The sequence below is a fragment of the Trachinotus anak genome, unplaced genomic scaffold (genome assembly GCF_046630095.1).
Source record: "Trachinotus anak isolate AG129_WGS33_773 ecotype Australia unplaced genomic scaffold, CSIRO_AGI_Tana_v1 ptg000013l, whole genome shotgun sequence".
NCBI classification, from domain to species: Eukaryota; Metazoa; Chordata; class Actinopteri; order Carangiformes; family Carangidae; genus Trachinotus; species Trachinotus anak.
In genome coordinates this window covers 29,396,406-29,424,015 of record NW_027273864.1, presented here as the reverse complement: position 1 = coordinate 29,424,015, position 27,610 = coordinate 29,396,406, and the positions used below count along the sequence as shown (strand labels likewise).

General features: G+C 43.1%; 1 protein-coding gene across 4 annotated transcripts; it reads left to right on the top strand.

The window, feature by feature from the left end:
- Window positions 1-1,408: 1,408 nt before the first annotated feature.
- Window positions 1,409-27,610, top strand: cpne1 (copine I). 4 transcript variants are annotated; one of them, XM_071495061.1, is made up of 16 exons: window positions 1,409-1,528; window positions 18,538-18,666; window positions 18,771-18,950; window positions 19,383-19,457; window positions 19,645-19,716; window positions 20,086-20,169; window positions 20,956-21,045; window positions 21,155-21,253; window positions 21,337-21,423; window positions 21,819-21,878; window positions 22,171-22,304; window positions 22,887-22,941; window positions 23,147-23,201; window positions 23,757-23,890; window positions 23,974-24,210; window positions 25,169-27,610. In XM_071495061.1, exons 2-16 carry the CDS (start codon window positions 18,538-18,540, stop codon window positions 25,283-25,285), a joined length of 1,608 nt encoding a protein of 535 aa, XP_071351162.1. In that variant the 5' UTR covers window positions 1,409-1,528; the 3' UTR covers window positions 25,286-27,610. The 4 variants fall into 4 exon arrangements, with proteins under 4 accessions (XP_071351162.1, XP_071351160.1, XP_071351161.1 ...); XM_071495062.1 differs by lacking the exon at window positions 1,409-1,528 and adding an exon at window positions 16,136-16,417; XM_071495060.1 differs by lacking the exons at window positions 18,538-18,666; window positions 18,771-18,950; window positions 19,383-19,457; ... (10 more) ...; window positions 23,974-24,210; window positions 25,169-27,610 and adding exons at window positions 5,590-5,658; window positions 6,859-10,806 and having other exon boundaries at window positions 1,425-1,528.

The window sequence follows — 27,610 nt, the reverse complement described above, 5'->3', positions numbered from 1 at the left end:
CCTGAGCTAGTTAGCTGCATTAGTCCATAGTTACACACAATTTAAAAAACAAAATACATGAAAAATACCATAATGAAATAATGATTCATGAAATAAAATAATGTAACTAAATCATCTGATTTATTATAAATGATTATTTAAGTGGTATTATTTAAAAATATGACTCTTTGACTGATGACTACTGCCCACTGAACACCAGCAAAAGGCAAGGTAGGTTTACTTGTATAGCACCATTCACACACAAGACGGTTCAAAGTGCTTTTCAGGGAAAAGTAAATATATAAAAACAGCATTAAAAACAAAGAAATTTGACTAAATCATTTCACAAGAAGTGCTGCAGTGATAAAAAAAGCAATGTACTTAAAAAGACTACATAAAGCAGCACATGAGCACAGAAGTCTGTAAAGAGTTACCTCATTTTTATTTTATTTATACTGATAATCATTCTAACATTGTACAGCACACACATACACAAGTATACTACTAATATTGGTACAGTAAGTCAGTGTAGTATAGTGTACTGTTCCCCTAATATTTGTCAGGACCCAATCTTATTAATTTGACCCTTGTAAAAGTACTCATGAGGTCATACATGGTTAAAAGCACCTTGTTGTTTTACCTGAGCCTGTCACCATGAAGTTAACCAAAATTAATTTATGCATAGAAACTTAAATAATGAAAATCTTAAGCCAGATTTGTCACAGGACTTGTAATGAAGACATAATGAGATATAATAATAAAAATGATATTGATCATTATCACCAGTTAAACCTGGCTGCAGGGATTTTCTCCCATTCAGCCATAAGAGCTTTAGTGAGATTCAACACTAATGCTGGGTGAAAAGGCTTGGCTCACAATCAGGGCTGGATTTACTCCTGTGCAGGAATTTGCTGTGGGCCCCCACTGAGCCCTCGCCTACCGCCCTCTGAATATGTTACCCTGCTGCATAGGCAACAGCATGGGAGAGCATGGGAAACACTGGACTTTCCTTTAGGAAAGGAGAAAATGCCGTTCCACAATTCGTTTACTTTTAAAGCAACGCAACCTATGGATGTATATGGTGCACAAAAACCCAGCTGACCCACATAAATGTAGAAACAAAAGAGGAGCTGCTTATGTTTGAGACATGATCCAAAATAACTGAAATCCTTGTCTTAGCTCCAAATCCATAAATGTAGATTTCTTCTCTTTAAATCTGTCCAGATTTCCAGTTAACAACAACATCATCATAACAAAATACCATACACATAAATGTAGTTTTACTAAACCCCCTCCCATTGTGTAAAGCAATAAAACTCCATGTTCTCCACTTAATGTGTAAACGTATAAACTTAGTTCAGCCGGCAGGGGGCGTTACCGCTCTGACGTCAGGAAAACGATGGCCGCGTAATCTCGCGTCAACACGTCCGTTATCGCGGTGTTTACGCCGACATTTCGTGCAGAAGCAGCCTGCAGAAAGACGAGCACAGAAGAAAAGACCCAGCGTTCATGAGCTAAACCTCAGTGTGTTTGTTGAACAGATTTCTCGGTAAGAATCCAGCAGCGGCAGCCCGCTCAGTGCCGCACTCACACCGGGAGGAGCCGTTAAAAGCGCGCATCCTGCCCGCTGCTCCGCTCCGACACACAAAGCGAGGCTCACGACCAGCTAGGTGGCTAACGTTAGCCTGCTCATGCAGCCAAACCAGCAACATTCAGCTAGTTAGCTATGGCTGCTAGGGCCTCATTGTCGAGATTTCATGTCTGATATCTGTTTAAAACAACGACTGCTTGGTTAAAACATTCAGGCAGTTTTTTAAAATCAAAATTGTATTCTCCGAAGCCGCTCGCCACTGTTAGCTAGCTAGCTAGCCAGCAGATATAATGTTATCATGTGTTTTCCTGCGCGGCTCAGCTCAGTTTCTTGTGTCTCCACGGTGGGGGCTGCGAAGGAGGCAGGAGGTTTGTGAGTTTGATCTCTGACCAGTTGTGTCTGCATCTCAGCGTCGGGTCCGCTGTCCGGCTGCTGACCGTAGGCCACGCCCCTGGCTTGTGACGTCACACCCATCACAACGACATCACCTGTTGAGATGCGCAGGTAGACCGCTGTTGAAGATGAGTGACGGTTGTCATGGAGGCAGTCTCGGTTTCTGTCAGCCTGTGGTTACACACGATGTTGGTTCAGGCATTTTAGCCCTTTTCAGACGTCTGCCAAAACAAACGGTTGTTGGTAGGAGCAGAGTTGTTCCAGGGGAGCGCTGCTGTAGTTTCCTCAAGCTTTCTGTGTAAAAGCTTCACCGGGAGGAGGCAGGAGTGACATGGAAACAGCAGCAGATAAACACCGGCTTGAGTGGCCTGCTCCTGATGGTTTTATAGCAAAACAGAAAACTGCTGGCAACTATTTAGGCTCAACTTTACTCTTCTATGTGTTGAACATTTGTGGATCTCCTGGTTTCTGGAGCAAGCTCCCTATCAGTGGCTGTTTGCAACCAAAAAAGGTATTTGTTACAGAAATAGTTAATGGTAATAACTGCATAGTTCTGTTAAATCACAATAGAACCAGCACAGATAGAGCTGCGCTGCTCTCAAGAGGGAGCAGATGCATATCAAGTGATGGACTTGAAAATGGCTCCTGCAGTTGAATGGCTGTTTATCACTGTTATTCCATTAAAGCCCAGACATGAAGTCAACCACAAGCAGTACTGTGCAAAAGTTTTAGGTACTAAAATTACAGTTAGCACTCTCTAAAAAACAATGCCACGACCATGTATTTATTAAAAAGCTAAATACCAAGTGCATTAAAAAGAGAAACTTTTGGTATATTTGATGTGACCACCCTTTGCTTTTGAAACAACAGCTACCTCCAAACATCTTGGGGAACCTGCCACAGTTCTTCTGTCTCAGTGTCTTATCATGTAATCCCAGATTGACTCCATGATTTAGAGATCAGGGCTGCGTGGGGGCCAGACCATCTGTTGCAGGACTCCTTGTTCTTCTTGTCTCTGAAGATAGTTCTATATGAGTCTGGCTTTATGTTTGTTCTCGTCCTGCTGCAAAATGAATTCAGTTCAAGCATTTGAAGTACCAAAAACGTTTGCACAGTACTGCATGTCAGTCGATAAATGACAGGAGATTGAAGTACATAAATGCCAAAGATATGTTTTGAAGCAGCGCCACCATTTAAAAGTTTCTCCCCTGTAGAGTCGTGAGTCGGTTTATTTTGCAAATGTAAAATGTTTTGCTCAGTTCATTTCTTGGTCACATTTGTAAAAATAGAAAAACAAATTTAAGGGAATCTTTTAAAAATGTTTATATGTTTAATCTACCCTGCAGATCTGTTAATAAATTGTAACTTGAATTTCATTATTTCTTGAATAATATATAGAAGACTGTGTGATGTGTTTAGCAAATGCTTTATTTATTCTTTTGATTGATCTAATTTATTGTTAGACAGATGTGACAGATCCAACCTCAGATTGTAGAAGTGACTTTTACAGAAAAGCAACTGGAGTTTATTCAAACACAAGACTGACATATAAAGTTGTCTGTACACTGAGGTAACCAAGTGCATGTCTGAAAGGGGCTATAGTTGAGTCAGTGAATGTTTCTCATGGTGAATTTGATTGTTTGGTACAGTTTTCTGTTCTGGTGTTTCTGTTTTTGTTCTGTCTGGGGCAAAGTGCAGGATGTCCAGGTCAGTGGATCTCTACCAGCAGAACCAGAGATTTTATTGGACACGTGTGAAATGGATGGACAGAAAGTGTCTGGAGCACACAGCTGTAGGTGAAGTGTTTCATAAGATGTAGGGAAAAGGCCGTGTGCTCCAAACCTGGAGGATGGCGTTCCACTCTTCTTGTTCAGTTACTCTGTGTTTGCTGCGTGTTGAGGTTGACAACAGCATGTGGACAGTCATGTATTACAGCTTCTAACTGAGAAATCAAGGTGGTCTTTTGCTCTTTATTCCTGGATTTGCTGCATTAGATTTTTTCATTTTTCTGTCAGTGAGGGAGGTTCCTTTCAGTCTCCTATCAGCTTCATCGTGAGTCTTTCTTCATGCGAGTGCAAACTGCAGCTTCAGTCAAACCATTTTACCTCTCTTTGGGTACCCTGGTTGACTCTCTGACTTTATTAGCTGTTGCCGTTTACTTTCTTGCTGTGTTTGTTCCTCTTGCTGCTGTTGCTGTTGTTTGACAAGGACTTTTAGCAGGCTGACACTCAGAAGAGAGGAATGGATGTCCCGATTAAAAACAACATCTCTTGAAGAATCATTGGATGAACTGCCAATCATACATCAGTGTTGGTGTGATTTGTCTGTGCTGAGGTTGAGCGCTGCATTCGTTGATGATGATGTTGACGTCGTCAGGCATCGTGTTGAAAGGTGTGGTGAGCTACAATGTTTTTCAGGAATTAATTTTATGAGCCATACAGAGGCGTAAATATCAGTTTAGTGAGCTATCCATCCAGAACCATGACGTACAGTCTGATGATCCAGGATCATGGTTAGTTAGAGCACAGAAACCTGAGGATGTTGTCTGAGGATCCAGAGATGGTTGTGAAACGGGATTGCTCAGTTGGACGTGTTTTCATCAGTGTCAGCCGACCTGTTGCTCTGCACCTCTCTTCTGTTTGCTTTCTCTTCTGATCAGCTGCTGTCTTTGGTGCTGTGCTGGCAATCAGTTTCTGATGTTGCTCTGGTTTGTATAATGCTAATGTTGCTCTGGTTGATATAATGCTAATGTTGCTCTGGTTGACATGATGCTCATGTTGCTCTGGTTTACATGTACCTGACATTGCTTTTGTTAAAATGTTCCTCTTGCTCTTGTTGACAAGTTACTGCTGTTGCCTCTGTTGACATGACGCTAATGTTTGTTGACAATGTATTGCAGAGTTGCTGGTTGACACCTGGCTCATGTGGTGGTGTTTTACAGCCGGTTGCCGAAATGCTGCTGGTCGATTTGATGCTGCTTGAGGACTCAAGAAGCAGCGGGATCAGTCTTGCTCACCTGTGTGTTGTTGCCTGTGTGCTGCATAGGTGTTGGTTTGTGGTTTGTTGTTTGCAGAGTGTTGCTGGCTGGTTTCCATATGTTTGCTGGCTGGTTGTTGAGATCAGTGGAACCCCTGTAGCTCAGCATGTCCTATTTTCAGTGTACTACTTTTCTTGTTCTGAGGAAAGTTTGAGTCTAGTTTGATTTGATGTTCTCTGCCAGCTTCACTCATGATGGGTTTTGGTTTTGGACAGGTGTGTGTCTCTGTTGTCAGGTAGAGAAGCTGCAACAGTCTGAGTCTGAGATTTGTTTTCCTGCTGCTGGTTTTTTAAAGGCTCTTGTGGTTGTTGCCATTGTTGAGTTTATTTTCAGTGTTATGTTGAGGTTAAAGACAACGTTGCAGTAGTAAGACTGAAATTATACATCACACAATGCTTTAATATTCAGCACTTTGTTGAGTTTTAATCAGAGCTAGCTATTGAGCACAGCCTGATTAAGCACAACATGCCAACTGTTGAAAACACCAACAGATGTCACTGGAAGCTAATCTAAAAGTCACAGTCAGTCTGTTCTGTAAACACTCACAATGTCTTGAACAAGAATGTTTGTTTTCTGACTTTTTCACCAGGTTTCAGTGTCCTACAGAAATCCTCTGTCTGGTATACAGTGAAACTATTCATACAACTTAGTTGCATTGGTGAGTTGCAAGTTGCATGAGCTATATGAAGGTATACTGTTGCACGAAATATTTCACTCAGCCAAAAATAAAAGTAACATCTTTGTACTGCATGGTAGAAACAGTAAAGGTTTCTTTTAAAAAACAACTTAAATCCAACATTTCCTTCTATTTCAAGTCCTAAAAATTGCATATTCTCCCTTTGGAAATGGGTTTTCACATGATATTAGATGATCCAACAAGCACTTAGTTTGAAGCGTATTGTAGACTTTGATTTCCAGTAAAATAAGCTGCATGAAAAGGTTTCCTGTGTAAGCCTGGCTTACTTGTTGGGTAAAACTGAAACTCTGAGAGTCATCAGTTAACAAACTAGTCGGAATTCTCTGGGAGGAGTTATAAAATGGGACTTGGCCCTGGTGCATGCTTGCTTCAGAAAAAGGAAATTGGTGTACTTATCAAACTGGCAAAAGGTTTTGCGCACTCAACAATAAATTATATTACAGATGACATTTTTTCAGTCTGTTTTGCACTTTGGAACATATAACCCTGTTTAAATTTCATATAATTTGCAATACAAAACATCAAAGACAGCTGAGACAAAAATGTACTATGTGTCAGTGCAGGATCAGCTCTGTCAGTGTTTTGCTCCTCTGCAGACTGTCTCCTCTTTGAGGTTTTTCCTTTTTGTGTCCTCTCAAAGATTTTAGCTTATTATGTAAATAATTGCCAGTTGACATAAATGCCTTTCCTTAATTCTTTTATCTTTTATCATGTATTTATTTTACACTACTTGAAAAATTGATGAGCAGTGAAGCTATTTTAATGCTTAAGGTTGCTTTTGTTGGGGTCTAACAAAAAGTCTGATGTGCAGCATGATCTCATAATTTTCAGAGCGCAAGAACAAGTTCATTAAACTAAAATTAAAAGGTGCAGTTGGTTGGAGACTGTTTCATTTTAGGGTTTTTTTGCCATTTCTTTTTAACCCACATCCCTCAAACCTCTTCCAAACACCAGTGGTTTCCAAATGTCAGGACCCAAAACAGGTGCAATATAAAAATTGGTCTTTGGTTATTCTGAAGAAACTGAAATGCAAGCAGTGTTGGCTAAGCTTTTATTGGCCTTCAGGCTCAGTTACATTTGAGTTCCTGAGAAACTATCTGGAAACCACTGGTTCTCCCTCTTTCAGCTCTTCATCTGACAGTAGTGTTGCTTTCTCCCCAGGTTGTAGGGCTGTTGTTTAGCAGTCAGTATGGCGGTAGTCATCAGGCTGCAGGGTCTGCCCATAGTGGCCGGCACCATGGACATCAGGCACTTCTTCTCTGGCCTCACCATCCCTGACGGGGGAGTGCACATCGTTGGGGGTGAGCATGGCGAGGCCTTCATCGTCTTTGCCACTGATGAGGATGCTCGGCTGGGGATGATGCGTACAGGCGGGTCCATTAAGGGCTCTAAAGTGTCGCTGTTGCTTAGCAGTAAGACAGAAATGCAGAACATGATTGAACTCAGCCGCCGCAGGTTTGAGGCTGGGGCGGGTGCTGTTGAGGCAGCTGCACCTACAGCAGGAAATGCTAACCGACAAGCAGGCGCTGCCCCTATACCCACAGTGCAGCCAGGGGCAGGGGGGAGAAGTGGTAGCCATGGAAACCAGGGTTTCGGTAACCCCTCAGCCTCAGTGACGGCAGCAAGCTCAACTCAGGAGTCCCCGAGCAACAAGGCAGTAGCAAGCTTGGCCAGTGTGGTGCCCTGCTTCCCCAACAGCTACAGCTCCACACCCACAATCACCACAGCTCTCGCATCACTCAATGCAGGCCCTCCACCCATCCCTCCACTTCCTAGCATGCCTTCCATGCCCCCCATGCCCACACTTCCCACGATTCCAGTTCCCCCTCCAGTGTCCTCCCTCCCCCCTCTCCCTACTGTCTCTCCCCTTTCCCAAGGACCTCCAGGGCCTCCTATGTCCCACCTCCCTCACATGTCCTCCCTGCCTCCCTTCAATCCCTCCCTACCTCCCCCAGCAGGACTGGGCTCCGGCCTCCCTCTTGGAACGCCCAATCCCATGCTATTTAATCCTCTCTCCCCTTTGGCCTCTCTTGGTCTTCAGGCTCATATGAAGGTTGCCGCTGCTGCAGCCACTGGAGCAGGAGTAGCCAATCCTGATGAGTTGTTTGTCCTCCTGCAGAACCTCCCATTCTCCTGCTCAGAGGTTGAGGTCAGGGAATTTTTTCGTGGTCTGGGGGTGGATGGGGTTCGCCTTTTGAGAGATGGGCAGGGTCGGCCAACTGGCAGGGCCATGGTCAAGTTCTTCTCAGCCCAGGACAGTTTTGAAGCTGTGAAGCGGGGGGGTGGTATGATGGGCCAAAGATTCATTGAGATCACCCCAGCCTCTGAGCGGCAATGGGCCAGCCTCGGTGACAGCGTGGTAGGCCATGTTCCTCACAATATCAGCAAATCAAATAACAGCAACGAATCACAGGACCAGCAGCACCGCCGCGGTAATGCTGGATCAGGAGGCAGGGATCAGCGGGGAAGGTCACGATCTCCACACCGGCAGGAGTTCTGTGTCTACCTGAAGGGCCTTCCCTACGAAGCTGACAAGAAACAGATTAAGGACTTCTTTAAGAATTTGGCCATCGTGGAGGACACCATCTACATTGCGTATGGGCCCAATGGGCGAGCCACAGGAGAGGGCTTCCTTGAGTTCAAATCAGAACAGGACTACAAGACTGCTCTGGGTGCTCACATGCAGTACATGGGCACCCGTTTCATCCAGGTCCACCCAATCAGCCGGAAGGGAATGCTTGAAAAGATTGATGCCATCCGCAAACGAGAAGCAGCACAGGGTGACGGCAAAAATCAGGATGGCTTAAAAGTTCCCCGGAACTGTGCCCACATCACCAACATCCCTTACAACGTCTCCAAGAAGGATGTTCGAGCCTTCCTGGAGGGTGTGGGGCTCTACGAGGACACCCTAAAGGTTCTGACAGATAGCCATGGCAACGGTTTAGGGCAAGCTATCTTCCAGCTGCGGACTGAGGAGGACGCCCGCAAAGCTGAAAGACTGCACCGTCAAAAACTCAATGGCCGTGATGCGTTTGTCCACCTGGTGACATTTGATCAGATGAAGGAAATTGAGAGGAATCCACCTCCTCAGAACAAGAGGGGGCAACGCAACCAGAACCAGCACCAGCAGAACCAAAATCAGATTCAGCACCAGCAAACCCAGCCCAGCCCCCAGCAGCCCCAGATCAACCCATTTGCTGGGATTAGTGGGGAGGAGTTTAACTTTCTCAGAAACACCATGGGGAACCTCAACAGTGCCCCCTTTGTGACTCCATTTGCAGCTCCCGGAAATGGGCTGGCAGGCCCTCCTCCTCTGCCTCCTCTGGCTGCTGGGCTAGGTGACGTGAATTTGGGTGTTGCTCCTCCACTAGTTGCCGGTCTTCCTGGAGCTCCAATCCTAGAGCCCCCAGGCTTCCGACCCGGAGCTGCGGGAGGAGCGTTCAGTCAGGATGGGCTGAGAGGCTTGGTGCCCTTTGATAATGCCAACAGAAAAGGAGGTGGAGGAGGACAGAACCGAGGGGGGGGGGCTAACAACAATCAAGGACGTCCAGGGGGCGGGGCTACTGGTGGACAGCAGGGGTTCACTCCAGGAGCTGATGGTCTCCGTAACCAGCCAGCACCCGGAGGACCCAACAATCCCAATAGTCAACGAGGTGCCGCTGGCCCGACTATTGTAAAACTTCAGAACATGCCATTCACTGTAACTGTGGACGAGATCATGGACTTCTTCTACGGCTACCAGGTGCTGCCGGGCTCAGTTTGCCTGCAGTTCAGTGAGAAAGGTCTGCCAACTGGCGAGGCCATGGTGGCGTTTCAGAACCCAGAGGAGGCAGCTGCTGCTGTTATGGACCTCAATGACAGACCTATTGGAGCCCGCAAGGTCAAGATAAGCCTGGGTTAAAGCCTCACTGAAGATAGACTGACTGTAGATAAAACGTGACCTGGACCAGCCAACACAAACCATACCTGATTCTGGACTCAAAACTCAACTTTCAAGTGTTGCCCAATTTAGACCTTACCCTGTCCCGTGCGTAGATAATGGCAGGTAAGCCCCGCCCCCCTGCAGTCTGTCCAGTATGAAAACTCTGATCCAGACTTTGCTCTTTTCTTAGAGCTCCTCCTCTGACTCTAGTAGCACAAACTGATGATGATGATGACGATAGTACAGTGGGATTTTGGTCTTTTATGTTACCCTGTTTTCATGACAGTGCAGCTTTTTGTGAAATAATGTCCAGAGTTGACACACTGAACATACTCACCTGTTTTGTTGCTATGGTAACATGATGATTATAATAAGGCACTGTTGCAGTGTGTGCTGAAATATGCTGTGTTGCTGTGGTTTAAAATTGACATGCTCTTTTGTTATGGTAAAATCTTTACATGCTCTGTTGCCATGGTAAAATTAAGATGAAAAGCCAAAGTATGTTGCCATGATAGAATGTTTATGCTCTGTTGCTATGGTAAAATCTTTTCACGCCCTATTGCTACGGTAAAATCTTTATATGCTCTGTTGCTATGGTAAAATCTGTTGTTATGGTAAAACATGCTGTAGATGAAAAGCTTTCCCACCACAGTGAAATGTCGGTGCTCTGTTGCAATGGTAAGGTCTTCACATTCTCTGTTGCTATGGTAAAATTATGATACAAAGCTGTGTTGCCATGATAAAATGTTTATGCTCTGTTGCTGTGGTGAAATGTTGACATGCCCCGTTGCTACGGTAAAAATTACACTCAAGCTCTGTCGTAAAAGGCTGTCACTCTGTTGCTATGGTAACATTTCTATGGATACATTTCTGTGTTACAACAGCGCTCTCTGGATGCGGGATGGACAGATTGCTGATGCGTGTTTTATTTTGTAAATAATGACTTTGGACTCCTGAATCCTATCAACTCCCCACCCCCTTTCCACAGCACATGCTCAGTAGGTGTTTGGACTGTAGAGCGCTGAGATAAAGTCTAGCATTTTTAGTTGGGTAGCTTTTTGTTCTATGTATGTTTAATTTTTCTTCTATTGTCAGTGTGAACAAACTTGTATGATCGTATAACCATAGATGATGTGGGGTCTCCTTTGCTTTGGCTAATAAAAGGACATTCCTGATGCACAACTGCTCACCTGCGATCAGCTCTCTCTGATTGTTTGCTCTTCACTGTCTGATGATGGAAACTTACCTGATTCATGGGTTAGTGGGTCAATTGTTTTTATTTATTTTGATAAACTTGAATTAAAGATTGGGATGGTTTTGTTTGGAATACAGCTGAACTTCACGTCGACATTTTCGACACATTGAAGTACACAAAATTAAATTTTGTGCCTGAAGTAATCATTGTTCTGATATCTGCAACTTAGCTGCATATTCTTATCAACAATATCAAATGATCATCTCTGTTAGCAGCTAGGCCCAATGTTTACACAGTGACAGTGGCGATCTGGATCAGGATCATGAATCTGGACAGAAGCTTTTATGCATTTCCACAATGACAATAAACCAAACCAGTAGGTTTCTGTTGTGTCCAGTCCTGGTGTATCACCAGCCCTATGGAGCAGTTCTACCTGCACTGTCTCCCAGCATTTGTAACCACCTCCATATTGATGTTAACAGCTAGAGCTAGGCCACTGCACAGAGTAATAGTTACACTAGCAGGGAAGCTAGCACATTTTCATTGGGTTAATTTGGCATGATTTAGTGTTTTGTATGTCAGAAAACTGCACTTAAAAGTATTCCTGGTGCTCATGCTACAGCTGACAGCTGCGGTTGCTAATAAGTTATTTACATCCTTTGTGAAGGATGTAAATAAAGGAAGGAAATAGAAATTCGTTTCTGAGCTACCTTTGATTTCCTTCGCAAAACTTGAATATTTTCTTGCAGTACTTGTGCACTAGCTCGTCTTGTGATCACAGCAAGTGGCTATTACCCCTGTCGAAGCTCGGGCTTCCCTAAGAAATATCAGAGGCAATAGTGTGAGGTATGGCAAGCAAAAGCACTGCAAGTGAAGAGTAGTTCACTGAAACCTTATTGATAAAATAAATCATCCAGTTTTCTAAAGACAGCGCTCACGTAAATAGTTCTTAAGTCACAAATCCTGAGGGAAGGATTTAATGAACAGGTTTAGGTAAACAAGGTTTAATGATTGTTGGCACAAAACCACTGTCGTGATCTAAGAATAACAGGTTTCTCAGTCAGTTGAAGTGGGTTCATTGAGGAGTCTTAACTCGCCTCAGAACAAAAAGAACAAATCAAAAGTGACAGAAGAGAGAGAAGAAGGGATTTATACAATGTAACTTACCAACATCATTTAATCACAGATGGACATGAGAAGATATTAAAACAATTCAGTTTTGATTTCAACATTAATGGCCCAAACCTTATTAGTCATCTCAGCTGCTCTCAGCTTCTGTGATGTGCAGATTTGAAATAAAAACCTTATTAGAGTCATTTCTATTTAGTTCACACATGCAGTCTTTAATGTTGATTTTGTAGTATTGGAGCTCAAGCAGAAAGCATCAGTAGAGGTGGTTTTGTCTGAAGAGGAAACGCCTGCTGCTTTCAGGAAATGGTTAACCTCCAGCCTGGTACACTGATACCAATGCACCAGCTGTGCATACAATGTTGAAGTGTGTTTGTGTGTGTGGGCATTAATAAAGTGAAATGAAACACTGTCTGATGACTGTGTCTGTGTTGTGGAGAAAAGGGAGTAGAAAAGATGAGAATAAAAGAAAAATCCTGATGAGAGACTTGGCTTCTGCAAAGGATGCGAGTGTGAACAGTGAGTGTGAGGGATGGAGGTAAAGTTATTGCTGAATGACTGACACTGAACTGTCAATCATTCACCTGCTGAGCCCCCCCCCCCCCCCCCCCCCCCCCCCCCCCCCCCCCCCACTGATCAATAGACAGAAAGCAGAACTTACAGGTGAGTGACGGACACGAGATCCACTCAAAACATGAGAAAAATGATAAGACAGCATTTCAACAAAGGCCTTTAAATGTCCAGTTGTGGCCTGTAGATCATCATCAACAGTCTTAGATTCACCTTGAACTGAGTAAATCTTCATTTATGATGATGCTGAGTTGGTAGGTGAAACCCTTTACATGGTGGATAATGCTCAGTAGCTTCTGCATGTTAATTAGTGGATCAGGGTCTTTAGATGGTAGCGTTTAATTGGTAAGTAGCCTGTAGAGAGTGCAGAGCAGCAGAGGTGATACAGTCAAATACATTTTATGTCAACAGATTGTTCTGTTGTTCCACAGTGCATTTACAGAACCTAAGAAACAACCTTCTGAATGCACTGACTGTTTAATTGTGCAAACACAATTAAATCAACAAAGCGACAGCCACTGTTGTGGTAAACATATAAAATGAAAGCAATGTCTCCATTTCTAAAGTTTCAAACATACTCGAGATAAAGCCATCGGTGCTTTGGTGAAGAATCTTCTGCCAAGTCTGAACTGAGCTTTTCAAAAATGACTGAAAGCATAGGAGTTGGCTGTGATTGGTTTCTGACGAACCTGTGACGAACAGCGTATGGTCTGTCGTATTTCTGGAAATAAAATAAAATTCATTCAGCTGACTAACAGCTTTGCTTCACCAGTAACCAGCGCTTCATAGACATGTAGTGGAGTCAGGAGCACTGTGCAATATTTGTCTTTTAGTGTAGTGGAGTCAAAGTCGTAGACTTCTAAAAGTATACTTAAGTAAAAATACTCAAGTAGAAGTACTTTGTTACTGTCCACCCCTGCAGAAGTCAGTAGCCTGTACCTGGCAGCGCAGAGATGTTTGAAGCATGTAGATGGTAAATAGCAGCCTGAAGGTGGTGGCGGCCTGTAGATGGTACATGGTGGCGTCAAGGACCAGTTTCTACAGCATTGTTTACTGGGGGCCATGCAGGATTGTGGAGATACAGTCCTGTGCATTTTACAAGTTCTGTTCGACAATTTATTTCCAAACAAATGTTCAATACATTTATAAATCTTTGGTCTGATTTAAATTTCTTCTAATCATAGCTTGAGTGCAGGTTCTGGCCTGTGCAGTAGCCTGTGTGTAATCCAGACCTGTAGCTTGTGATTTTCCAACTAATTGTTTGCAGTTGTGAAATTTGATTTTGTGTGAATTAGATTATTTGACAGTTAAAGTGATGTAATATTGTTGAACTTTCTCATCCATGGGTCGTCCACTCAGTCTGACTCAGTGCAGGATAAAGCACAGGAGGAGATGTTCTCCACATTATAGGCCATTGAGATCATTACATGATAAATTCATAGCATTGTCTTTGGTATCTACCTAAATATTTTTCCGTGGCCTATTTTTGAGGAAAATTTCTGATTGAACTGAGGGAACAAATTATGATGAATTACTACTCTGCTGGCTGCTGGCTTTGAAGATGTTGTGGTTGCTAATGGACCATATGATATGATTGATAATTGCCGTCTTTTCTGCAGCCTACTTAATGCAGTTATGATGCACTTGTCCTGTAGTTCTCCTTTCTGTCTGACTTTTCCTTCCCTTCATTTATCAGACAGATTGATGATTATATGAAAAACATCGGATAAGACAATAAATATGAAGAACTGAATAACACCCAGCTTACCTCTAAATTTCCACTTAACAAGCTTAAGGTTGTTAAAATCATCTTATTCCGCTCTTTCTGACAGTGTCATATATTGTTGCAGTTCTCCAGTGAAGCTATATGATGTTTTAAAGCTCAAAGGGTGAATCCCACCCCCACCCCCCCCCTTTTCGATGCTCCTGTACCTAACACATTTGGATGTGTGGATATCTTCATCAAGACACATTTTCCCAAAAGTCAGTGTCACAGATTAGAGCTGTTTGGAAAGTTTGGTGTCTTCACTGTAATTTTAGACAAAATTCTATGGGTTTAAAGAAGGTTTAGACAAACGGTGTGAGTTGGTAAAGATGGAGACAGGAAAGTTCTTTCAGGGAGATGGATCTAACGATTCTTGAGATTAGGATGATGATGATGCCAAAGATGCCACGTGTGTGTGTGTGTGTGTGTGTGTGTGTGTGTGTGTGTGTGTGTGTGTGTCGGTGTGTGGGTTTCAGGGTTTAACAATTGTACTTTCTTCTATGTTTTGCTCTTTCCTGTCCTGTTTCTTATTTGTGATGTGATGCTCTGCAGCCTTTTCTGATTCCACAGTGGCTTTCCTGCAAAGAATGAATAAAATGAAACTGAAATGATCTCTATGAGGATGTTGGCTTGTGCTGTGTTGCGTTTGTTCATGTTCTCAATTATACTTTGGAGACTTTTCTGTTTTCTGTCTGATGACTCAGTACAGCCCATCAGACACAGTTCTGCTGCAGCAACAGTACTTCCTGACATTGAGAGCAGCAGGTTTCTCCTAAAGATGTTTTAACTCAGGAGCCAGTCTCAGCTGGTATTAGGCAAGTAGAGAAGGGTCTCATGATACAAGTACATAAAGATTCAGAATATACAAGATTTCATTTTGTACATGTGAAAGTTTTACATCATAGGCTTGAAATCATCCAGTCAGTACAGTGTCTAAATTGAACACAGTACAGTTTATTTTTTATTGTTAATGTACAACTCAAAGGTCCAAACGCTACTGTTTATACTATATCATTAAACTACTGTACCTCATAAAGCTGTGGCAGACATGAATCATTTGTCAGAATCAAAGTGTGTTTGCTCAGTGACAAGATTGAAAGTCTCATCTAGGACTGAAAATCATGTCATTGCTGTCATTGGTTAAACAAATCATATTATTTAACTGTAAATCACCAAAACTTACAGGCTTTAAATAAGAATAATCGCTTAAAGCCTCTTTAGTTTTTCAGACGGGTGAGAACAGTCTCAGTTTTACAAGAGAGAATGAAAGACTGGAGGGACCACAGATTTAATAGTGTCATTAAAAAAATCTGATAGTTTGATCCTACTTCCTTTGGGCCTTTTCTATTTTTCCCTTTTCTTGTTGCTCTCCTCTTTGTGTTATTGGTTTTATGGCCCCAGTAGCTTCCTTTGCTTTGTCGTAGACAGCATTCCTAAATCAGGGGCTAATGAAGGAAGTTGTAGACATACTGATGTGTAAGGTTGGTGGAATCCAGCTGTCCTCTCTTTGCCCCTGCTGTTGCACCCACACTAACTCCAACTTCCAACATATATATTTGAATCTTCTGTGTTAAGGATCATTTACTGTGTGATTTATTTTATATATGTGTTTTATAAATGGCCATTTGTCTTCCTAAAAGTCGAAAAGCACAAGCTGGTTTATTACAGGCAATCGTTTCAATCGTGTCAGTTTGTTGTGATGCTGCTTTTATTCTGAAGGAGACCGGTCGGAAGTGTTATTTTTGCTGCTGCTAGCTTTGAAAAGCGAGCTAACGTCAACCAGTCTATTGACCCAGAGAGTGTGACTGACAGTCGTCTGGTCCAATCAAGACGCAGTTGTACAACCGCCTGTCCAATCAGAGTGCAGTCTCCTGGGTGCCGCTCCCTGTTAGCTAAAGCTGCTGAACGGTGACCAACGGCGGTTTTCTGCCTCAGAAACACTAAAGTTACACAGTTCAGCTGTGGTTAACGTTTGTGTTGGGTCTAACAGAGTGGCCAGGTAAAGGTTCGCGCTCTCTCAGGTGTGTTCGCTCAGACTGAAGAGGTGTCGTTCTCCTCCCGGACTGTGTGAGCTGTTGTCCCCCGCCCTGGTGTTCGGTCCTGCGGTCTGAAGGAGATCAAATACAGCGACTCTGATAAGGTGATCTACACGGTTTATATTGGCACAGGGCTGTGTGTGTGTGTGTGTGTGTGTGTGTGTGTGTGTGTGTGTGTGTGTGTGTGTGTGTGTGTGTGTGTGTGTGTGTGTGTGTGTGTGTGTGTGTGTGTGTGTGTGTGTGTGTGTGTGTGTGTGTGTGTGGCTGACTTGTTTTACAGCTTCAGTTAATCTTCAGTCTCACGGTGGTGTTGCGTTCAGGTGCTGCTCGCTCAGCTCGTTCAGTCTGAGCAGAAACCCGGTGCAGGGCCGACAGCAGCACCTTTTCAGCGGCTCTTCCGGTGGCAAAGGCATCTGACAGCATCTGAAATTGGTTTGGTCGGTGAACAGCCAGGTGTACTTCACGGTCCCAACAGAGCTCTTGGCAGAAAATAGGAAGTTTGGGTTAAGGTTTGTGATTAAAGGTTCAGTGATGGCTGTTCTTATCAGGGATGGTTATGGTTTGCTGGTGGTTGGGTGTGGCTCGGATTACTTTGTTAAATTCTTCTTTTCTTTTTACTAAAGTGATTTACACTTTCAATGTCTTGCTCAAGGACACTTAATGGAAAGAAGAATTGATCATTGATTATCACATGTACAGTTTGGTGGATTATTTACCTTCATAACAATGTGTTGTAGGTTTTTATGTGCAGAGTATTTGAGTAAATGCACATTTTAACAGTAAATTAACTTCAGGTGATTGTCTTTATGTTCAATCACAAAACACAATAATATTCCAGTTGTTACATCTTTAACAGTATGTGACAGAATAAGGCCTAAATGTAATTTTAAAAGTTAAATTCCTGAAATTTTACAACAAATGCTCTATGTTAATATCTCATCTTTGTGTTTTCCATCTCTGATTTTGATCAAATTTAACTCGTTCTTATTTAAACATGAGAACACTGACTCCATCATGTCTCGATATGAGAGTTTATTTGCCATAACGTCATATAGAGAGCACAGTCCTGGTTTATAGCTGCTGTCAAAAGGAGACTCTCTGAGGCGGCAGCTGTGTCTGTTGGAGGATCAGTCGCCACCTTTGCATGTGGAGAAGATACATTTGTGTAATTATACAGCGTTATCATAACAGGCTGTCAGAGAGAGTGTGTGACGCATCATAATATGAGGTGAACTCTGTAAAAGAACAAGATAAATGGGAGGAAGTTGACAGCAGATCAACATTTTCTACCTCTCTACTCTATGATTTTATCACTGTGGAGCAACAGTGAAGAAACTGTGGAATGAATTGGTTTAGTGCAGACTGAAGTTTGAAGAAACATAAATAAGTTTTGTTGAGCAGGTCACACTGTGCAGGTCTGTGGCTGTAGTTCTTGGTTAGTAAATGTTCTTAGAGATTAAACATTCACTGGGTCCGACCTCTCAAATATGCTTTTCTCTGTCATATATATAAATCTTGACCTGTTTGTTTCTGTCTCCACCTGATGTCGCTCATGTGGTTGCACATGGTGGTTTGTGTTGGCTGCTGCTGCTGCTGCTGCTGCTGTTGTGTCATGACGACACATTTTCTTAACCAGTCGCTGTTTGCACAATGTGAAAGTACCAGGATGTAGTTTCACCTGAGCAGAGCAACAAGCTGTGTCTCAGCTCACTGAGTATTGGTATTAGTTATTAATTGATTCATTTTTAATGTTATGCCTTGTACTTTTTACTGTGTTTTGAAAGGAGTCTGAGTGCATCGAAAGGCGCCTATAAATAATAATAATATTATTGTGTTCACTCTGGAGAAATTAGAAAATAAAGGGTTCTCAAAACAGTTAGTGTGCAGATTAAAATCACTTAATTTCTGAGCGTGTTGTTGATGAGCATTGTTTTCCTGCAGCGCACAAAGGAAATGTTTGTGAGCATGCAATGCTTAGATACATTACATCATTTCCTGTCAGTATTTATACAAGCACAAGCACTTTTTCCTTGTGCACTAATTTCAATAACAATACTATTACAACTAGTCGCTGCAGAGATTAAAGGAGACAAAACAGTAGCAGTGTCACCCATTTGTTTTTCAGCTCCAGATATCAGAAGGCTGTGACATGACTAAATCTACAATCTGTTGGAAGTTAATCTCGTGAATCCTAATTCAAAGGTCTGTCTCTGTCCCCTCTCAGATGGCGGACTGCGTCACGAAGGTGGAGCTGAGCATCTCCTGCTCTGACCTGCTGGATAAAGATGTCGGATCCAAGTCTGATCCTCTGTGTGTGCTGCTGCAGAACACAGGAGCAGACAGCTGGATTGAGGTAACATGGCAGTCACTCTACAGCACACATGGGTCTTAATATTACTTTTTAGAGAAATAAACCCCCCCCCCCCCTCTCTGTCTGTCTGTCTGTCTGTCTCTCAGCTGGGTCGCACTGAGCGGCTGAAGAACACCTCCAGTCCGTCCTTCAGTCAGCGCCTCAGAGTGGATTATCACTTTGAGACGGTTCAGAATCTGAAGCTCGGGGTCTACGACATTGACAACTCCTCCGTTGACCTCGGTGACGATGACTTCCTGGGAGGGGTCGAGTTAACGCTGGGACAGGTATGCGCCAAACCAGACCATGTGTAATCTGTGGTGTGGCCAGTCCGAGATCTCGGTGTGAAACACATCCACCGACGGGACCAAAGACAACCTGCCGTGAAATTCAGGCATCGTCCGAAATTTAGGATCAAATTCTCACAGTCTGCTGCTACGACCCACAACTGCCAAGCAGCCAATCAGCATACAACATGAAATGAGGCAAAATACGCTGGTTTGACAGAGATCCCTCAAAAATGGTTAATTACAGAAATGTCTCTCAGGTCCACTGTTATAAAGTCCACACTGCCCCCTGCTGGACAAACAGTGTCATCACTGTCCCTCTATATAATGCTTTTATCCAGAGCACCTTTGCCACTGTCAACACAGGACTGACACAGGATGGGAGTCTGTTGTCATGGATATGGCTGAAGAAAAATCTCCTGTGTGTTTCAGATAGTTTCCAGTAAAACCTTGACCAGACCTCTGCAGCTGAAGAAAGGCAAACCTGCAGGGAAAGGAACCATCACTGTATGTTGTGTGTGTGTGTGTGTGTGTGTGTGTGTGCGTGTGTGCGTGCGTGTGTGCGTGCGCGCAGTTGCAGAGAGCCTCAATAGAAATTAAATATGTGTATTGAAATTAATGACCATTTTTTTATTGTTAACATGTATATGATCAAAACCACTCTGTGTGTGTGTGTGTGTGTGTGTGTGTGTAGGTCACAGCAGAGGAGATAAAGGACAACAGAGCCATTGAGTTGGAGCTGGAGGCTAAAAACCTTGACAAGAAGGTAACTGTGCTTCTCCTCATCCTCCTCAGCTTCTAACTTTTCTTCATCTTCTCCATCCCTACCTCCACCTCCACCTCTTCAGGGCTGTCGCACCAGCTCTCCATAAATCCATCATTAAGATGATGTGTAATGTAATTTATAGGAACAAGTGTATCACCACTTGTCATAACATAACATCACATCCTTTATTGGAGCAGAGTGCAGAGATTTCACTGATGTTACTATACTTTTCCTGTACATGTGTTCTCATTTACCTGTTCACATGGTCACATGGTCACCTGGTCCTGAAACCTGATTACAGAAACCAGGTGTCTCGTTTACATGATGTTAAAGAGTGAGACGGCAGCATGTTGTCTTTTGTCTGCTCAGGACATGTTTGGGAAGTCTGATCCGTTCCTGGAGATTTTTAAACAAGGAGACGGTGGAAAGTGGCAGCTGGTCCACAGGACAGAGGTACACACACACACACACACACACACACACACACACACACACACACACACTCTCCTTCTGTTCACTTTGATAGTGTCTTTGTTGGTTACACTGCGGGGAATCCACACTCAACTACACACTTTCCCATTCACGTGACCCCACTGTATGTAGGCTTGAAGGACGTATGAGTTATGCTTGTGCACAGTGTATTTTTATACAGACTGGCTTGCACAACTGGAAGCTTTAAATACGATGTGAACTTTGTCTTAGTCTGTAAGCTCTAAATGATGATAAATGATGAATGTGCTGAAACATCAGCTAATCAAATAGTCTGTGCTACATTATTCAGTGTGATTGTATAGTTAGTAAAGAAATATAATAACTTTCTGAAGGAACAATGTGTAATGAGAAGATAAACAAGCCTGTTTCTCCAGTGGATGATCTCTTTCACAGCCTGTTTACATTCACCATTGAATCATGCAGATATCCGCTCAACAGCACACACACAACTTAGTCTGGACCTGCACAGCAGTGTCAGCGATGCAGTTTGTTTAGGGCTGCAGAAAAGACAAAACTGGTGCCGCAGCAAGTTCTGCTTCATTTTAAAGTTTGCGTCTGCAGCCAGACGACAATAATAAAGTTCAGAGGTGATCAATGCTGTTTGCTAATATAACTGCAAAGTGTCTGATAAGGTTGTTTTTGAGCTCACACAAACAGGATGATGTCATTGCGATGAAGATGAAGATGATGATGATGATGATGATGGTGGTGATGGTGATGATGATGTGCGTGTGTGTAACTTTGCAGGTGGTGAAGAACAATCTCAATCCCAGCTGGAAGAAGTTCTGTGTTCCTCTGCAGACGTTCTGCTCCAGTGACCTCGACAGGCCATTGAAGGTTCCACCAATCAGAGCCATCTATTCATCTATTCAAAAGAACCAATCATAATCCACCTCCAGCACATAACAACCAATCAAATCTTCAATTAAATCCTCTCCTCCTGCAGGTGGATTGCTCGGATCATGACAGTGATGGATCTCATGATCTGATTGGTTCTTTCACCACTAAAGTCTCTGAGCTGCAGAAAGCTGCACATGGTTCACCGGTGAGCTCACTCGTAATCAAATGTCTGAGGTTTTCACTCAGCTGGTCGGAGGTTATTTAACTGTACGATGTGTTGTCCTCCAGGTGCAGTTTGACTGCATCCACCCCGAGAAACAGAAGAAGAAGAAGAGCTACAAGAACTCTGGAGTCGTCTCTGTGAAGAACTGCAAGGTAAAGACTATGTTACCCAGAGTTCCCTGCTGGGAGTTGCTGCTTTGTAAACCATAATGCTCAAGAATTTGTGTCAGGGTTTGTGCTTTGAAGTCCAGGTTTTTCAAAAGACAGTGTCAGGTGCATTTGGGAAATTAAAATTCCCATTCATAGAACAATTGCCTGCACACTGAGTAAAATATAAAACTCTCACTGTGGTCACACAAGCTGCACGGAGCAGAACATTTCATAATTATGTCTCTGGAATTATACGGTCTGAGATGTGTTAACAACAGTCCTTTAACTGAAACATTCACTTTAGGCAGTGAAACCATAAACTCATAACTGTGATTGTGAATCGTTAAACACACAAAGACGTCAGTGATGTTTTTATTTACCTGTGTTTCTGTTTGTAGCTGGTGACTCAGCACACCTTCCTGGACTATGTGATGGGCGGCTGCCAGATCAACTTCACAGTGAGTCAACACACACACACACACACACACACACACACACACACACACACACACACACACACACACACACACACACACACACACACACACACACACGAGTTGATTGATGTTTTGTAGTTGATACACAGAGACTTTTCAACTATTATTCATAACCAATTAATTAATTGATGCATTAAAAACACAATTTTTGAACTGGTTAAATTTATATGTGAATGGTTTATTTGAAATATGAATGAATGAATGTTTGTAGGTGGAGATTGATAAATGAATGAATGTTGTGTGAATTCTGTAGGTGGGGATTGACTTCACCGGCTCTAACGGTGATCCTCGCTCGCCCAACTCTCTCCACTACATGAGTCCAGACGGTCTGAACCAGTACCTGTCTGCTCTGTGGTCTGTGGGTCAGGTGGTCCAGGACTATGACACGTTAGTACACACACACACACACACACAGATTACACAAGTAGACCTTCAAAACCACACACCAAATCCTAAACCATGCAGACACGGGCTCAACATCATAAACCCTGTAACCTAAACTGTAGTTCCTACACCCTAATGCCTGTAACCTACATTATATTACTCATTTTTCACACCCTAAACCCTATGTCCTAAACTCTCTACCTGAATTCTATAACCTAAATCCTCGTCCCTTAACTCTTTATTCCTACACACCAAATCTTAACCATACAATCACAGCCCCTGCACCCTTAACCCCACACCTAAGACTTTGGACAGTTTAAACCTAAACCTCACTTCCTACACCCTAAACCCTACAAACTAAACCCTTAATCCTACAACCTAAACCCTGGACCTATACCTTAAACCCTAAATTCCACATCTTGGATTTTACCCACTTATCTTAAACCTTACGCCCTAATTCTCAATCCTGTAATCCTTCTGCATGAACTTGAAACTCTGCACTCTGAACCTTCATAGTGAGTAGAAATAGTGCTTTTATTTTTGTGGCTGTAACAGTGGTTTTATTTAGATTTTTTTCTGTTTCAGGGATAAACTCTTCCCAGCATTTGGTTTTGGAGCCAAACTACCTCCAGACTACCAGGTCAGCTCTCTAACCAACCAATTACTAAAATATTCTCTGCAGGTTTTACTGGACTCTCAAGTATGACATAGTTTTTAGCCCTGACCCAGCTCTGAGGTTTAATATGATCTTGTAATTTTTAGTGACCCTTTAGAAAATCTGAAAGTTGAAGTGACACCAATTTGAATGTCAGGTTCATTGAACTGTTGTGTTGTTTTTCTTGCAGGCTGCAAACCATGAGTTCGCCCTCAACTTCAACCCCACTAACCCCTACTGCCAAGGTACACACACACACACACACACACACACCCACACACACCCACACCCACCTACCCCTTCAAAATCTGACTCAAGTATAAGTTCTGAAGGAAAAATACTGATTATATGTGATACTATTGGATTGTTAATAGTGATGCATTAATGTATAAGCTGCATTTTACTGTTGTAGCTGGTTGAGTGGAGACAGTTTTAACTACTTTATATATGATTTGGTAGTTTAGCCCCCACTCTAGTAGTTTAGTAGTTTAGATCCAGTTAAATAAAAACCTTTTAAGATTTGATCTATGACAGTTGTGTGGTTGTGTTACTGAGGGTTGGAGAGGGAGTCTGTGCTTCGTATGATCATCTTTAACATGTGAACACTCAGGATCACACAAGCAAACACATTATAAAGCTTCTGTATTTTTTATTTTCCTTCACAGGAAACTGGATCAGTTTGTTAATAATAAACCATAATGTGAAGACCTGTTTTTTATTTTCACATTTTCCTGGATTGTTTCAGCAGCTCAACGTGTAAATATTTTCATCTGTCACTGCTTCCCCTCTGTGTGTCTCAGGTATTCAGGGGATCGTTGAAGCCTACAGGATGGTTCTGCCTCAGCTCAGACTGTCTGGACCCACAAACTTCTCTCCTATCATCACCCACGTCGCTTCCATCGCCGCCGGCGCCGCACAGGCCAACAACGCCGCTGTGAGGACACACACAGAAACACATGGTGACACTAACCAGAAACACACACGCAGAGTTTGACCTACGTCTGTGTCTGTCTGCAGCAATACTTCGTCCTCCTCATCCTCACTGACGGTGAGATCACTGACTTCGACCAGACCCGGGACGCCATCGTCCGGGCGTCACGGCTGCCGCTGTCAATCATCATTGTGGGGGTGGGGCCAGCTGACTTTAAGGCTATGGAGCTTTTGGATGGAGACGACGGTGTGCTGAGGTCGACAGTGGGGGAGGCCGTCACCAGAGACATCGTCCAGTTTGTCCCATACAGACAGTTCAAAGACGTAAGGCTCCATGTGTGCTCGCAGTTCTTTCCCGCTCCAAGTGCACTGTCAGTAACTGTCACCTTCTCACATTTCCACACAAGAACCCAGCTCTGGGTCGTCCTGGTCTTTACTCACTGTGGAGACTCTGGTGGTTGGGTTGGATGTGATCTGCTGAGTGATTGATGGTTGTTTCCTCAGTGTAAACACCCTCAGTCTCTGTGTTGGACTTATGGCTGCAGAGAGGTTTACAGAGGGTCAAAGCTGGAATAGTCTGCTGCTGGGGTGGTGAGGATTCAGTATTATACCAGCTCTGGATCTGCATCTTCTGCTGTGTGAGTCTAGCAGAGTAGGGAATGTAGATCAGATGGTAAATCACTCTTTGAGGGGCTCTAGGGTCTTGAGCAGAACAGTTAGACCAGTTCATGTTGTCCCTTGTTAGGATGCTGCCCACAGTGACAGAGTAGAGGGTCTATAGAGAACATCCTAACCTGTCTGAGGTGTGACTTTGGTTGCCTGCTGATGATGCCTGGTTGTTGTATGGTCACATCTACTGTGAAGGTAGAACATCAGAAGAACAGCGAAGCGGGTTCCTGTTAGGTCTGAGTTAAAGGAGAAACAACAGTCAGGTTCCCATAAGAACAGTGGAACAGTTGTAATCATTCCTCCTGTTCATACTCTTTTAAAGATCCCTAATGTGGGATGACATGTTGCAGTTATGGAAATATCTCAGATTGCTGAAGAGTCATATTAAATTAAGATGAACTTCAGAAAATACATCTTACTCAGATCGAGGTCTGTGGATTTTATCCCCGTTACTTACATTGAAAGCAAAATATCTGTTAGTGTCCAGAATGATCAGGAGGAATAATACTATGTAAAACCTGTCTCCATGTTCACATAGACACCTGACTGTCTAACATCTCTCTCTCTCTCTCTCTCTCTCGCTCTCGCTCTCTCTCTCCCCCCCTCTCTCTAGGCTCCCCAGTCGGCTCTGGCTCAGTCTGTCCTTGCTGAGGTTCCCAACCAGTTGGTCTCTTACTTCAAAATGAGAGGCCTCGAACCACCCAAACCTAAAGATGCTGCCAAATCCTAAACCCAGCCCCACCTGACCTACACTCCGCCCCCTGCATGCCCCAGACGCCCCAGACGCCCACCCTGATTTCATTCCAGGCTCAGACCATCATGCATCCTCTACCCTGCCCCCCCACTCACAAAGTCGACCATTCTTCAGGGACCAACCAAATGTAATGTGTTACTGGAATCTCATCCAATCACAAAGCAGCTGTCAGCCAATCAGGATGCCACGGGGCAACCCCCACTTTTTTTTTTTAATCAGTTGTATAATCACATTCTTCTCTCTGATAATAATGTAGAAAAGATTATGGATTATAGATTCCTCCTGCTGCTTCCACGCTAACTATGCAGATCACGTGTTTACCAACGTGTTAAAAAGTCACAGAGCCACACACACACACACAGAAAAGGTTTCAACTGTCATCCAGTTTTAGCTCCACATTCTCTGTTATTGTTTCCATAGTAACAGAAGAAGGTCACTGATCTGCTCAGAGCTGAACTGGATTGACATTTGGGAGTTTTCCATTCACATCAGTTTTACCACAGAGGAACTGCCACAGGTACCTCACCACGACCAGATGTTTTCTTTACCATTCGTTACCATGGTGACTCTATGCACACAGGCCAAGCTCTGAGCGTGTGTGTGTGTGTGTGTGGCTCTGATTAGCTTTGATAATCAAGTATCAATACTTAGCACTTTGCTGTTGCTCTAAATGCTGGAAAGATGTTTTATGAATGAAATGCTCTCTAACATAGCTTTATATATAACTCTACTATAGCCTTATAGAAAACTTTACTCTAGCCTTAGACTTCAGTGTAGCCTGGATGTCGCTGCTTCAGCCTGAACATTTCTGGACTGTTCAGTCATGACTCTCAGTGGTTTTTTGATGCTGCCCTCTGTGCTCCCAGTCATTTCCACCATTGACCATCAGTCTGTGTTCACTGAAATGGGGCCGACCCTGTTTGACGAGATAACCTCTTATCAACCAATTGTGTGACTGTAGTAAAAGTCCATGAAGGTCACCAGACAGCGCTGTAGTATCCGTCTGAACTCAGATTGTCTTCAGTCAGATTATCTGATAAAGTCCTGAAACAGATGCTCACATGTCTGATTATACGACACTAGGTGCCTCCATATATGGACGTTCACACATTTGGCGGTCAAATGTATGACACCACATGGACCCTCACTGCCGGGCAGACACAGAAAGTATAATTTGATCTCACTGCAGGAGGTAAACACTAAACATCATTCAGAAAAACAGCATTAAAGGACAAGATAAAAATTAAAGATAACAATAATAAAAGAATCATTAAGAGTAAAGTCTGCTGAGGATAGGTTGGTAGTAGACGAGGTAGATTCTCACAGCAAAGGTAAAGAGGTAGAAGAGGAGAGACTGAGCGGCTGCACAATTACACACAGTTTGTTGTGTTGTTGCTCGCTGGCTGCAGCACATTGGCTGTAAACAGTTCATCAGGTGGAATATTACTTCACATTGAGTCTCAACACACTTTAAGATGTGACGTGAGTGCCAGGGAGTTGTAACCACGGTAACTCTCCATCCCACATGACGGAGCAGCATCACTCTGAGAGTCTGTTTGAACATGTCCTCTGTTTATGTACCAAAGATCCTGTGATTGACGTGGCCCCTGCAGCCTGGAATACTAGTGAACGCAAAGAAACGCACACAAACATTCACACACTTTTACACACACAGTGTTTAAACAGGTCAAAACCCATGTTTACTGCAGCGAAGCCACAGTTAATGTTGTGAAAGTGCTGCCAACACTTTGAATCACATTAGAATAATGAGTTGTTTTTGTGCCTTTATCACAGACAGCAGAGAAGAGACAGTTTAAACTTGAACGTTGCAGTTTGTGGTTGATATTGTAGCCAACTCAGAAATGATTTTAACTCACCTTTTAACCACTAAAGTTGACCAGTTGTGCTGTGGATGTTGAAATGACAGAATTAACATTCAATGTTTTAGTCAGAGTAAGAAGTAAATATTTTAGAGGCCTCTTCTTTCTCCTTTTTGTCAAATGCTGAGGGACATTTTGGGACTTTTCTTTAGGGTCCACTTTATATAAGTGAAATATCTGAATTTGATATTATTTGTAGCTCTGAGGTTTGGGAACAGTCAGTCTAACAAAATAATCAAACCTCAAAGGTCCACTTGCTGTTTTTTGTAGCTTACAAATGGTCTTCATCAGTAAATGGAGCTGCATCAGCTGGAAGATGTGGTTGAAAGCTCTGCAAAAAGCCAGTAAGTTCAGATTATTTTGTTGACCCTATCAGTTGTGTATTTTTTGATAAAGCAGTGCAACTGTGTCTGTTGCTTCA

Bases quoted from the DNA above. Each gene is read 5' to 3' on its own strand.
- cpne1 (XM_071495059.1), top strand. From the start codon at position 6,887: ATGGCGGTAGTCATCAGGCTGCAGGGTCTGCCCATAGTGGCCGGCACC.